Source organism: Sceloporus occidentalis, unplaced genomic scaffold (genome assembly GCF_023333645.1).
Source record: "Sceloporus occidentalis isolate IW3139 unplaced genomic scaffold, rSceOcc1.0.p SCAF_13, whole genome shotgun sequence".
Classification (NCBI taxonomy): Eukaryota; Metazoa; Chordata; class Lepidosauria; order Squamata; family Phrynosomatidae; genus Sceloporus; species Sceloporus occidentalis.
The window spans coordinates 8,060,518-8,074,194 of NW_028316993.1; the positions used below are offsets into that span (position 1 = coordinate 8,060,518).

Sequence of the window (13,677 nt, forward strand, 5' to 3'; positions counted from 1 at the left end):
AACCAAACCCCAGCGTATAACAAGGGTCCACTGTATTTTTCTATTTTAAGCTTATGTCCTTCCATTTATGTAACTTAGAATTTCTTGTATTGCCCAATTACTGTAACAGCTCTTTTCTTACACTGCATGTCTTAAACCAGTATTTTTCGATTGGTTCTCACTCCTTTTCTATCTTTTCTATCTTATCTTCATCAATGCTGTTAATTCATCTGTTTCTTTTGGTTCTATGATATTCCATGTTAGGCATATAACTCACTTTCCATTTCTGTGCCAGAATTGTAAGATGTACAGTTTTGTGCAGCTGTAATCCAGTACAAAATTATTCTCCAGTATTTCCTTTCTAAAGAAGTCCCCATAAAAAGATGTTACGTTTAATAGATATATTTCCGGAATCAAAGGATAGTTTATTTTCAGCCATTTCCAGTATTTTATTATGTATTTTAAGCCAAAATTTCTTGATTCTGGAACAGGACCACCACATATGATATTATCTTTCTTAGCATGATTGTCTTTTCTAATGAGGCATGCCTAACTCATGATGTGACCAAAGTATGACAGCTTCAGTTTTGGCTTCCTCTGTTCTTTGTTTTTCTTTTTGGCCATCTATGGGCCTGAACAGAGAGGCCAAAATAAAGCTGCTTTGAGTCACTTTGGAGGTATGCTGTTAAAATGAGACATGCATCTTAAGAGGCCAGAAGCTGCGTCAAAGCTGCGCTCCAGTCTTTAGGACTGGAGCATGGTTTTGGCTTGGCTTCTGGCCTCTTAGGACGCATGCATCATTTAAACAGCATACCTCCAAAGTGACCCGAAGCAGCTTTATTTTGGCCTCTCTGTTTGGGCCCTAAGGTATTCTCAACACTCTTCTCCAGCAGCACATTTCAAATGTTGGCTTTCTTCACTCTCCAGCTTTCACATCCAAGTAAGGTGATGGGGAATACAATAGCTCAGATGACTCTGACTTTAGTGCTCAGGTGTATATCTTTAGATCTTATCCAGTTCCTTCATAGCTGCCCTTCTCATTCCTAGTCTCCCTCTTTTTTTCCTGACTGCAGTCTTCATTCTGAATAATATTTGATCCAAACTATTGGAAATCTAGTAAAGTTTACGTTTTTAGTCAAACATAAAAATGAAGAAAGAGCAATTACATTTTGCAAGCTCTTTAGCGAAAAATGGGGAAATCAAGCAGGAATAAACAATCCAAGTTCTTTTTGAGTCCAGATTAAGATATACTTACTAGCTGTCTTAAGAAAAAAGCAATTTACCTTAAAATGTCAGTTACTTCCTTCCTTTAAGGGTAATTTCAGATAGTGGTCGCAGACGCTTATTCAGAAGCGTTGACGTTCTTTGTCAAGACAGGCAAAAGCTAAGAAACATTCCTTTCATCCTATATATTATGTTGCTGACTCCACCTTCAAGCTGATTCCTTCTCTCAGAGGTGGAGTTGTCCTCTTTCTACATATTTACAGGAAAGTACTTTAGGATGGCAATAAGGAAATGATCAAGACATATTTTATTGGGTTAACTAGAGCTGATTTATTTGTTTTAATTTGCCTTGAATCTGTTCCAGATACATGTTGTAGCTTTCTCAGCACTATACTGGATCTTACCAACTGGTTACAATACAGGTATATCCATGCATACATCAAGGAAATAACTGGTTTTCGTTTGCCAACTTAACAATTACAATTTCCCACATGGATTTAGGGAATGGCTCCTCTTTGTCCGGAGGAGAAGTGACCAGTGGGATTCCACAGGGCTCTGTCCTGGGCCCAGTGCTATTCAACATCTTTATCAATGACTTGGATGACAGAATTGGGGGCATACTTATCAAATTTGCAGATGACACCAAACTAGGAGTAGCTAATACTCCAGAGGACAGGATCAAAATTCAAAATGACCTGAATAGATTAGAAAACAAAATGAAATTCAACACGGAGAAATGTAAGGTACTGCACTTAGGTCGAAAAATGAAATGAACAGATATAGGATGGGGGACACCTGGATGAATGAAACTATGTGTGAAAGGGATCTAGGAGTCCAAGTAGACCACAAGCTGAACACGAGTCAACAGTGCGATGCGGCAGCTAAAAAGGCCAATGCGATTTTAGGCTGCATCAATAGAAGTATAGTGTCTAGATCAAGGGAAGTAATAGTGCCACTATATTCTGCTTTGGTCAGGCCCCACCTGGAATATTGTGTCCAGTTCTATGCACCACAATTCAAAAAGGACATTGAGAAACTGGAGCGTGTCCAAAGGAGGGTGACTAAAATGGTGAAGGGTCTGGAAACCATGTCCTATGAGGAACTACTGAGGGATCTGGGGATGTTTAGCCTGGAGAAGAGAAGATGAAGAGGTGATATGATAGCTCTGCTTAAATACTTGAAGGGATGTCATATTGAGGAGGGAGCAAGCTTGTTTTCTTCTGCTCCAAAGAACAGGACCCGAAACAATGGATGCAAGCTACAAGAAAAGAGATTCCACCTAACATTAGGAGGAACTTCCTGACAGTGGAGTCTCTTTCTTTGGAGGTCTTTAAACAGAGGCTGGATGGCCATCTGTCAATAGGGATGCTTTGACTGAGATTTCCTGCATGGCAGGAGGTTGGACTGGATGGTCCTTGTGGTCTCTTCCAACTCTATGATTCTATGATTCTATGAATGTGCCTGAAACAAAGGAAAACAATGACCACAATTTACCTTCTATGTAACTGAAGACACGTCAGGAAACTTGAACGCAATCGTATTTGACTTCAAAAAGCGGAAACCACCCTAGAATGAGTGAACTAGCAGAAAGGAAGTTTCTGGGGAAACTTTCAAGCCTCTCCAGGAAAGTTGTGAAATCTCTAATTGTGAGCATTTCTATGGCACTTGTGCCATAGGTTCGCCACCACTGAGCTAGAGAATGACTTCCTGGTACAGTACTTCTATGATTCTCAGATGAACAAAGAAAATGAAATTGTCAGCCTTTGCCATCACGGTTTATGATCCATATCAAAATCACAACAAGGCTTGTTATTTTAAAGTTTATTTGGGTGATTATCAAAGCATACACCACGCTGTGGGTAGAGAGCGCGCTCTTTGCTAAATGTCAGATATGAGTGCTTTGGTTGTTCCAAGCTGTAAAGTAAAGAGAGCCACTCCTTATTGTAAAGTTTGTACAAATCCCAGGTTTCAGCCACAATGGATTTGGGATTATAATAGCATTTAATGAAAATGGGATGGGTTCTGTAAGGAAAGAGTATGAGTAAGTACTTGGCAGAAGCGGTTGGACTATCATCCATGCATATGAAATTCTGAACAGCTTACATTCTGAAAACAATTGAGCATTCAATTGAGCCCAAGCAGTTTTGCACAATATCATGTAATTAGATAACAGTGGCAGTTGTGATAGTGGCAATATTTGGGGACTATTCAAATTCAGTTCATGGCAAAGATGGCAAATTGGTCATTTTTATATTGGTGAACAGGAAAAAGAAATACATGAGATATTTCTTTCCGGAAGGTGGCTGCCACAAAATTTCAGCTCAGCACTAGGAAAAGGCAAGATAGCATCTCATATAGTATTCAAACTAAAAGGAGGGGTATTCAGAAAAGTAAGTGTGTCTGTGAGTGTGTATATAATTCTTTTACCTGGCTCCTTCAAAATTTTCATTAACAAAGAAACTGATTTGCTTTAAAGCTTGAGAGCAGTATTTTCCCCCCCATCAGTTTCATTTTGTGTGAGGAATTTTAAAAATAGTGGCTGGCATTCGTTACGGACCCCTGTTTCAATGTGGGATATATTCCCAGACTTATCATGGATAGTGATAATTGTGGTTAATAGGGAACCCTATATTTCCATAGAGTTTCATTTGAGGATTTCCAGATGTGGATCAGTGAAACTGCAAGGACCAGTCCCGCAAAAATATAGAGGCTGTATTGTATTGCAGTGATGGGTTCATAAACTATTTACAGATCTGTAACTGCTCTGTATTCCGTAAATGGTGCAAAAGCCTTCCACAGCCCACATTAAGAGTCACCAGCTGGATCATGCCAAGGAAGTCCGCTCAGCTTCCAATTGGGCCACAAGAGAAATGTTTTCACACACATCCTCCTGCCAGCAAGCAAGGCTGCAAAAGGATTTGCAACAGGAGTCCTGCTTCTGATTGTTGCAGCCTCACTTTTTGGTGAACGGGGATGAAAATGCCACCCTCCTTATATCACGAGTGACACTGACCTTCTTTGCCCTATTCAACTACTGGCTATTCAGGAGAGTTGGGCCAGGAGACATTAAAGTCGACCCTCCTTATAGCTGTCTCTTTGAGCTGAGCACAGTCCAGTGGTGGTGGCAGGGTGCCTTCCATGTCAATGGCAGGATTTAATCTGAACAGTAAATTTGGAGGATGAGATTCAGCACCGCAAACATTGTCTTGAAAGGCTGGACTAGCATCCAGAGCAGATTCCCCATCCCAATGGCATGGAAGCCCTGCCTTTGTGTAATTTGGCAGCAGAGATTGAGAATGATGGGATCTGACTTTCAGTTATTTGTCGTAACCCTTTCAACATCTAAGCATTACTTTATCAGGAAATTATAACACAAAGGAATTATGACACAAAGGAATTACGACACAAAGGAATCTGAAACCATTTTTATTGCATAACAATGTTACTGGAATTATTTTGTACTGTAAGGGAACAAGCAGGTGTTGCTCTATGGAGTTGTCTTTTTCAGGTTCCACTTGGCCACCATGTCTGCTCCTAGGATGCTCTAATCATTTACACTTCCCTTTGGTTTCCCATTTTATTCCCTTCCAAAACTCATTTGGCATTTTCAGACAGTGGGCATGCTCAGTCTTCGTTTGGTTGCCTCCAACTCTCCTCCTCCAGCATATGTAAAAATATCTGCCCATTGATGCATCATTCTATGTCTTTGATGAAAGGGGCTGCTGTCCGCAAGAGTATAGGTCACATACATCTTGCTTGTTTTTAAGGTGCCATCGGACTGTTGTTATTTTTCTGCAACAGAGGAACATGTTTACCCTTGCCTCTCTATAATAATTTAGAATCAAATCATTGGCCAGGATTCTAGATCAGCTTTTTAATGATGTAACTGCTCTAGTAACATAGCTAAGTACCAACTCCTGGCCTTGCTTCCTCCCTGCAGTCCAGATTCAATAGGCAGCAATCACTACATAAAAGTAGTGAGGATGTGTGGAAACATCAGCCCATTGGATCCTGACTGACAAAAGAAGAAACCTCCACTGCTCTCCGTGGCTGGTACCTGATAAATCCAGATTGAAGGACTTCTTTGATGCCTACATATTCCCTGCGCCGACAACAACAGCAACAACAATTTAATATGTAAGGATCATGAATGCAAAACGGTCATGAATGTGTGTATGTGTGTGTGTATATAGTCTCCAAGTGGGAAGGAGCAAATCTGGCCCATCCCTCTCTTAATCTGCTCCAAGTCTTTCCTGAATATCCAGAACACTTCAGAGCAATACTGAGTCTACATTCATGTCCTGCTGGCAGCACAAGTCACTCCTCTGAGGTGACAATGAGGAGCCCAACTGTATGGTTGATGTTGGGTGTCTTGTTTTAGACCTCAGAGAGAGGTGGTGGTGGCAGCAGGTAGTGGCATAGTGGGATATGCATGTAGAAAGCTGTCACAGTGTCACTCCGAAGTGCCCATGGACTGGGGAAAACTCGGGGAAGCTTCAGGGCCAGAATATGCATGCGTCTTAGAGGGGGGGAAAGAGTGGATATTGATATCTCTCTCTGTGTATAAATAAACACAGAGAGAGAGGCAGAAGAAAAATAGATTGGAGAAGAGAAAGAGAGAGTGCCACTGGTGGGATTTCTGAGAAGAGGACTGTATCTCTTTCACCAAATCCAAGTCCATTCTCCATCTGCCTTCACATTCAGGGTTCCTTTTAGGTAGGATGATTTGTTCCAAATCCAGCTGATCCTTTGCAGGCTCGTTTTGTGCCTTGTTATACTTCTATGCCTCCAAAAGTCATTATCTCAAAAGGCAGCACAGACGTGTCTGCATGTTCATGCTGCTGTTGCACTTTCAAATCCAAAAGCAAGGCCACCTGTCAATAAAGAAATGTGATTAATTGAATGGGCAATATCAGGAGCAGAGTTTTTTTTAAAAAAGCTAGAGATATATACATTCAGAATGGAGTCATCATCAGATTCTGAAAGCCTTCATTTCATATTCCGATGGGGATGTAATTTGTGGTTAATTTCCCTCTTGAAGGAAACCATGAATAATGTTAGCAATTTTCTCCCCACTGGGAGAAAGGCCATATTCTAGTCCATGCAGACCCAGGAAACTTAGGGGCTGTGCAGACTGCCCCAAAGGGGTGACCTGTAGCCACCTCCATCTTTGCCAGATCAGGGCTGCAACAATCTGGCTTTTCCAGCGGGTCCTTTTGTGCCCTGGAAAGTGTGCCGTAGCCACCATGCCGCAACTTTACGGTGCTCCTTTGGCGCTGCATCATCTAAACGCAGCACCAGAGGAATGTCATGATGGAACCATTGGATCTGTAGACCAAAACATGTAGAGGACCAAATGTCCACCACCTCTCCATTATGAATTCCTTCTAGAGAACCAACTGGCAGACAGGAAAACAAAAGGCTAATGCTGTTCAGTTCTTTTTTATCTGGCAAAGGTGATGCAGATCATGTCAGGTACATCTTCAGCCCCATGACTGATCACTTATATAGGAGAACTCCACTCTGATATTTGGTATTCTCCGCAGCAATGGGTCTAATATTTAAAAAATATTCAAATGATATCTGAGTGTTGGGAAATACTGATCAGGAAAATATTGGAGAAAGGAGAATCTTCACAGAATCTTCTCTGTGAAAAATGTGTGTCTTCACTTTGTGGCTGAGATTCTATATCACATGTTTTGGAGAGTCTGGGACATGAGCCTCTCTCTCTGATTCAAAAATCCTGGTTGAGAAAAGGTTTACAATTTATTTTCAACCTTGATCCATTCAGACAGAATGTAGAGGGAGTCAAATTTAATCTTAAATTTAAATTAAAAACACACACCCTGCATTGAACCTAGGAAAAAGCAGAGCAAATATTTGTACCTAAGACCTTTCCTTCTGCACTGCTAGATTTTCAGGTGCAAAGATTTTTCAGCCAAGAAGCAAACAGAAGTGTGATCACCAGCAACCTAAGTGCTACAGTCCTATGTGGACTGGCTTTATTCTATGGTTATGCCAATCCTACAGCGGAGCCCTAAGAGTTCTGTCATGAAAACACATTTCACAATCCCATATGAAGGCCATAGGTTTGAATAAAGGAGTGCATTTCATCATTCCCACTCTATACATACTTACTAGTTATGAGGAAGAGAGGGAAGGAGGCCCAGCCCAAGCCAAATGACCATCCATAAAAACTTGTCATACTTGTGAAGATGGCCATGGCAATCATGGCACAAATACCTGGGAACCAGAAAGGAGGTTTTAACAGATGAATCCATTAGAAAACAGGTGGGAAGTTTTTATGTATTTGAGGAGCTCCATCCCAGGGAAACCCCTACACTGCTCTACCTCATCACACACACACACACACACACACACACACACACACACACACACACACACAGGATACCCCCCCCCACACACACACACAAACAAATGCCCTAAAATGCCGTCTTGGAGGTATGCAAGGGTTTTCACATTTTGGGTTTTCCTGAACCCAGAAAGGCCTTTTCTACACCAGGAATTGGTCTGAAAGTCGATTCCAGGTAATAGTTTTTTGTGGGTTTTTCAGGTTATGTGGGCATGTTCTTGAATAGTTTCTTCCTGACGTTTTGCCAGCATCTGTGGCTGGCATCTTCACAGAAACGTCAGGAAGAAACTCTTCTAGAACAGAAAGCCCTGGAGACCACAACAATGGCCAAAATGCCTTACCTTCAATTTAGAACAGGAAGGGTATACTCTGCCTAACTCCAACCTGGGTTGCAAATGACCAAGATTTAACCTGTGGAAGGTCCCAAAGAGATCTGACCACCTTGCCCAAAGTGCCCTCCTCCACAGTGGGAAGAGAAATTGCTCCACCTCTCTTGTCCTTCCTATAGAAAGTCAGGGGTGTCATTGGAGATGAGGGGGGTAAGGACCATCCCAAGTGACATCTCATAGGGAAAGTGAATATCTAGCGGGGAGGTCATCCTAAGTAGTTTGGAGCTTTTACCATGACCTAAGTAGTCTAATGTGCAAAAATCGAAAGACAAGGGTGTTGAGACTCTGATTTATTTATTTTATTCTAATACTTCCTTCTTGGGTTTTACACAATAAAAGTGACCAATCATAAGCCCGCATAATCATCCACACATAATGTTACCTATATGTTAGGGAAGTCTGATTGTTAAATGGTACTGTCATAGGTATCCTTCTCTTCTACTAGTGAGTCTGGACTTTTTTGTATTTAAAAGTATCTCACGTACCAGGTTTTCATCATGTAAAATGTAAGCATGATTTTGTTGTGATTGGTTTTTTTCTTTCTTTCCAAAACTCAAAATTCCCACAAGATCACATGTATTCTCAAAATCTTCCATTTGTAGGGGAACCGAAACAATCTTATAATAATTTTGTTGTATAGATTTCTAAGAGTTAACTGGTTTTTGAAACTAGTTGCTTAACATTTGCTAACCTAGCTGTCTAACTGATGCATTTTGCAAGTAAGAGTGAAATCTGTTTAAATCAAGTTGTTTGCAATTTGCTAAAAGTTGCTTTTCACAAATGTCAGTTGTATCCCTGGACAGTAACACAAAATAGTATGCCTTTTTTTTGGTATGCTTTTTCATAGCCAGTCAGTCTTTAAAGGCTGACTTCCACTTAAGCATTCAGATCTATTTCTTTATTAGTACTACTTTTAGTAATACAAGGGCAGGAAGTTTGAAAAGTACACAGTGTTTAAACTAAAAAACCTTTCAGTCTAGATGGCTGCTTAATGAAACTGTTGTCCTTTAATTCAGTCTTATGTATCTGACCCCCCTTTCATACCTGCAGCAAAGCTGGCAATCGCTGAGATCTTAGCCAGGGAGATGGAGCCAAGATGGGACTTCCAAAATGTGGCACAAAGACCAAAGAAAGAGACGAAACCAGCGATCATCCCAATCAGCATGAAGGCTTGGACAGAATTGAATTCATCTACAGAGAGTCAGTGGAAGAGGTAAGAAATCGGTTATTATATACTTCAGTGAGACTCAAGAATGATAGAGTAGAAGCCTGGTGTGATGCTCCTATCTCACATGAAATGCTGCTGATCATACGTAAGGTCATTAGAAACAGGTTAGAAACACAGTCCTGTGATAGTAGCCCCCTCCTTCCCTACGTTGTCACTGTTGGTCTTTTAATGCAGGGCTTCCAATTGTATGGAATTATGTGAGATTGAAAAGTAAAAAATGGAAATGAAAACGCAATAATAAGATCACAAGTATATGCGAGATATGAAGAGTAATATTAGAGAAGGAGAATAATATTTAAATTCAAGAATATGTACATTATTATGGAAAAGAGGCAAGGGAGTTTCTGTTTGCATTTGTATTTTTGTAATTGTAATTGGATATCAGAGGACAAGATGCAAATAGAAAAAATAGAAGATACATGATGTTACCTTTTTTTTTAAATGAACAGATTTAAATTTATGTGTTTTGATTTTAATTAATACAATATTTTTTAAAAAGGAATTATGTGACTGTGTGTGTGCATGCACGCGCATGAATATATTCATGTATGTACAGCATTTATCCATTGTGTCTCTGCTTACCAGGGTCCCTAAGGCAATTTACAACAGATACAAACCTTTCAAGCACGAAATACACAGAAAAAAACAATTTCAAAACTAATTTTAAAAAACTCTATTTTAAATAGTATTAAAATTTAATAGTTTTTCATGTGCCTAAAACAGGCCAGGCGTTACAATACAGGGAAATAGACAATTAAGGAGGCATGATAGGCCCATTAGAGCAAAACCTTTTAGGGGTGATGGGGAAAATGTTGACAGGGTCTGGGGCCATATGTTGCGCATTTTGTCCACCCTTGAAGTAAACTCTCAAGGGTTGAAGAACCATCAATAGTGCCATGAATTGATCCAAGCCTAAGAAAAGAAGAGGAGTTCTGGATGCTTCTCAGCATATCACCACTATCTCCCCACCCTTCCCCTGACAATTTCAAAACAGAGAAAAACTTACCTGAACCATTACCAGTTGGGCCACATATAGTCTGAAAACAGCCCCTCCACAGTCCTCCGTGGAAACCAGTGGTGGTCTGCCAATAGTCTGAGCCCAGGGAAATGAGGAGCAGCAGGAGACTGATAAAAGAGAAGACCACAGCACAGATCTGCAGGGCACGCATTGTGCGAATTGTCAAGTGTACTGGAATGGACCTGGCGGACAGAGATGTTAATGTTATTCAATGGATGTCTTCAAAATGAGGCTGACCACCTACCTGATGGGGATGCTTTAGTTGGAGCACTGGACCACTTCCAACTCTATCATTCTATGATTCTGCCATTCTGCGTCACTTGCACTCTCTGAGTAGGGATCACTTTTCCCTAGTGCCACTTCCCAACCAGCTCTTCCGGATGGAAAGAATAGAACCTAGAGCCGTGATGGTGAACCTTTTTGAGGCCGAGTGCCCAAACTGCAACCCAGACCCCACTTATTTATTGCAAAGTGCCATGTCCCTCTGGCTTTCTAGTAACAAACTCTGGCAAACTGTGCTGGGACGATGGCACATGTGCCTACAGAGAGGACTCTGAGTGCCAGCTATGGCATGCGTGTCTTAGGTTTGCCATCACTGACTTAGAGCCTTGTCTGTTAAATGGTGAATTAGGGTCAGTCAGAAATAGATTTAGGGCCAGTTCAGAAGAGGAGAATGGAGGAGATTCGTATAGAGGTTAATCAGAGTTAAGAATGTAGAGAGAAGTGAGGGAGAAGTGTTACTTTGTGAAGTCGAAGGCTTTCATAGCTTTTGGTGGGTTTTTTGGGTTATGTGGCCAGGTTCTAGAAGAGTTTCTCTTCCCAAACTCTTCTAGAACATGGCCACATAGTCCGAAAAACCCGCAAAAAACTAGGAAGTGTTACTTTGTCTGAAACTGAAGTGTTACTACATCTGAAAGCAACCTAAGCCTCTTGACCAGTGTAGCGGTCACCTTGAAGCCTGAGTGGGCTGTTGCCACCTAAGTAAAGAAAGACACTTGGTCTCTTTCCGTCTCTTTTCCTGCCCTACTCTCTCTCTTATATGGAGACATAATTCCTAGAACAAAGTGGAAAGGCACTGCGAAACACCTTGACACAATTATAATACACTACAGCCCGGTACAAAAGGGCAGTTTGTGGCATCCTTGCCACAACTAGGGCTAAATGAAGCTGAGCAATTAAATGTCCAGCAGCCCTAGTCTGCAACGCCACCACCGCCATCATGGCTTGCCACCCTCCACATGGGTGACGCCATGATGGTGCGAGTGTCGTGCAGTGCTCAAATGGTGCTCACAGGCAGTGACGCAATTGGCGTGCGCATGCGTGCCAATCGCGCTCCTTTTAGGAAGCTGCTTTTGGCAGCTTCTTTTTCTCCCAGGACGGAGTGCATCGTTGCCGTGGCATTTGGTTGCTCAAAGGGGCAGCATGGAGCTGCCCACCTGTTGAGCCCTACTTTACTTTTTTACACTACAAAATTATTATTATTATTGCAATTTGGTACTTTTCTCATGAACAGTATGCAATGCTTTTGCACCAAATTGTGCAATGTATTTAAATAAATACCATTGAAGTTTTCATAAAACTCTATCTATCTATCTATCTATCTATCTATCTATCTATCGCCCACCTCTCCCTGAAGGATTGAGGCAGGTAACAATCATAAAATATCACAATAACATTAATTAAAACCAATTCCCTAACCCCCAATTAAAATAGAAATCATCATAAAAGACAATCAGTTTACTAAAATCAATCTAAAATTAACCCTCATTAAAACGAGGCATTGTGGGATGCATAAAGCAACCAAAGTTATGGGAGAATGGGAGAGCTGTATAATGTTGTGCGCACACAATATGTGCACACAAAACTCTTCTGCCACTCCTTTCATATGGGATGAAGGGACTGCTGAAAATGGCAGAACAAAACCAAAAATGATACAAGTCTGTGCGGAAATATTATTTGCTGCACAGAAAATGCTGCTTTCTGTGTACAAGTATCACATGCAAACTTTATGCACATAAGTACAAAACTCCACACTTTTGTGACTCACAATTGACATTATTTTCAATTGTACTTGGCACTTGCATTGGATTTAGTCATCTGGTGTTCTTCTTTTATTTGTGTTTCCCTTTTTGGATCATATCCTCCCTTGTCTTCTAAAGCTTTTTAGGTGGGCTGAAACAACGTTCAGGTAAAATTCATTTCTCTCCCCACTGCCAACCAATTCATTGAATATGAACTTAGTAAATTAATAAATGGTCAATAAATAGAGGCTAAATTTGGGGGAATTAAATTAACACATTGAAACCAATGGCACTGTAGTTAGGCATAATTTACTTAACCCTCGTGATTTCAATAGCTGTACTCCAGAGACCAGGGTCTGAATCTACACTCAGCCATGGACACCCCGTTCCTCAGAATCAGAAGAAGGCAATGGCAAAACCCCTCTGAACAAATTTTGCCAAGAAACCCTTGTGATAATAAAGCTGAGATAAATGATCCAACTTCTCTCCATGGAAAAACAATTCATTCCTGGAAATAAGTGACTTACCTGGCAGTTGGGGTGACTTCTCTTCTTTAAAGGAGATCTCAGGCTGAGATTGTAGGTGCTTAACCAGAAACCTCTCGTTTCCTTTGCATTCTTTGAAAAGACTCAAAAGAAGATATGAAGAAACGAAACCAGGGACGAAGCTATTTTAATGAAAGATCCCTCCCTCCTCCTATGTATTTGTTATCGACTCCACCTCAAACCTGATTCTTTCATTCAACGTTTCAGGTGGAGTTGGCCTTTGTCTATATATTTCCAGGAAAGCAGAACTTTGAATGACAATGATCAAGGTGCTTAGGGAGGGAGGGAGTATCAAGACCTGTTTTGTTGGGTTACCTGGGACTCATTTATTTATTTAAACATGCCAGGATTTGTACTATTCCTAAGTAATATGCACAAAAACCACAAAGCAAGAGCTACCAAACAATCTCTTTGTCCTTCAGTTACAGAGAGAGGCAGCCAACCATGACTTAGAGCTTCACATTGACCGCTCCTTTTCAGGCGTTGAGAGAGTCTTAAATATAATGACTGTTTCTCTCAAACACCAAAATTATATTTGCATGGGGCATGTACCCCAAAGGGTTTCATACTTCATCCCCTGTGTCCCATACACCTGAGTGTCAAGTCTCATGAATCCTCCATTACCTGAACAAAAGTGCTTCAAGTTGCTTATCGATGCTCTTGCATGTCTGTTATCTATTTATTTATTTCAGTTATAGTTATTCTTTTTTAAGAAGTTAAAACAATGGTCCTCCAGACATTTAGGGCCCATACAGACAGGCCAAAATAAAGCTGCTTCAGGTCACTTTGGAAGTATGCTGTTTAAATGATGCATGCATCCTAAGAGGCCAGAAGCTGTGCCAATACCATACTCCTGTACTTAGGATTGGAGCATGGCTTTGGCATGGCTTCCAGACTCTT

At 40.9% G+C, this 13,677-nt stretch overlaps 1 protein-coding gene across 1 annotated transcript; it reads right to left on the reverse strand.

The window, feature by feature from the left end:
* Positions 1-4,631: 4,631 nt before the first annotated feature.
* Positions 4,632-12,841, reverse strand: LOC149304810 (protein NKG7-like). The gene is made up of 5 exons (XM_089478934.1): positions 12,760-12,841; positions 10,200-10,393; positions 9,010-9,156; positions 7,342-7,446; positions 4,632-6,077 (listed from the first exon to the last, which is right to left on the reverse strand). Exons 2-5 carry the CDS (start codon positions 10,360-10,362, stop codon positions 6,037-6,039), a joined length of 456 nt encoding a protein of 151 aa, XP_089335060.1. The 5' UTR covers positions 10,363-10,393; positions 12,760-12,841; the 3' UTR covers positions 4,632-6,036.
* Between the last annotated feature and the right edge of the window lie 836 nt (positions 12,842-13,677).

Bases quoted from the DNA above. Each gene is read 5' to 3' on its own strand.
- LOC149304810 (XM_089478934.1), bottom strand. From the start codon at position 10,362: ATGCGTGCCCTGCAGATCTGTGCTGTGGTCTTCTCTTTTATCAGTCTC. The intron at 9,157-10,199 runs GTAAGTTTTTCT...GACTCTCTGTAG, and splicing joins CCCAACTGGTAATGGTTCAG to ATGAATTCAATTCTGTCCAA. The intron at 6,078-7,341 runs GTAAGTATGTAT...CTTTATTGACAG, and splicing joins CCCTCTCTTCCTCATAACTA to GTGGCCTTGCTTTTGGATTT.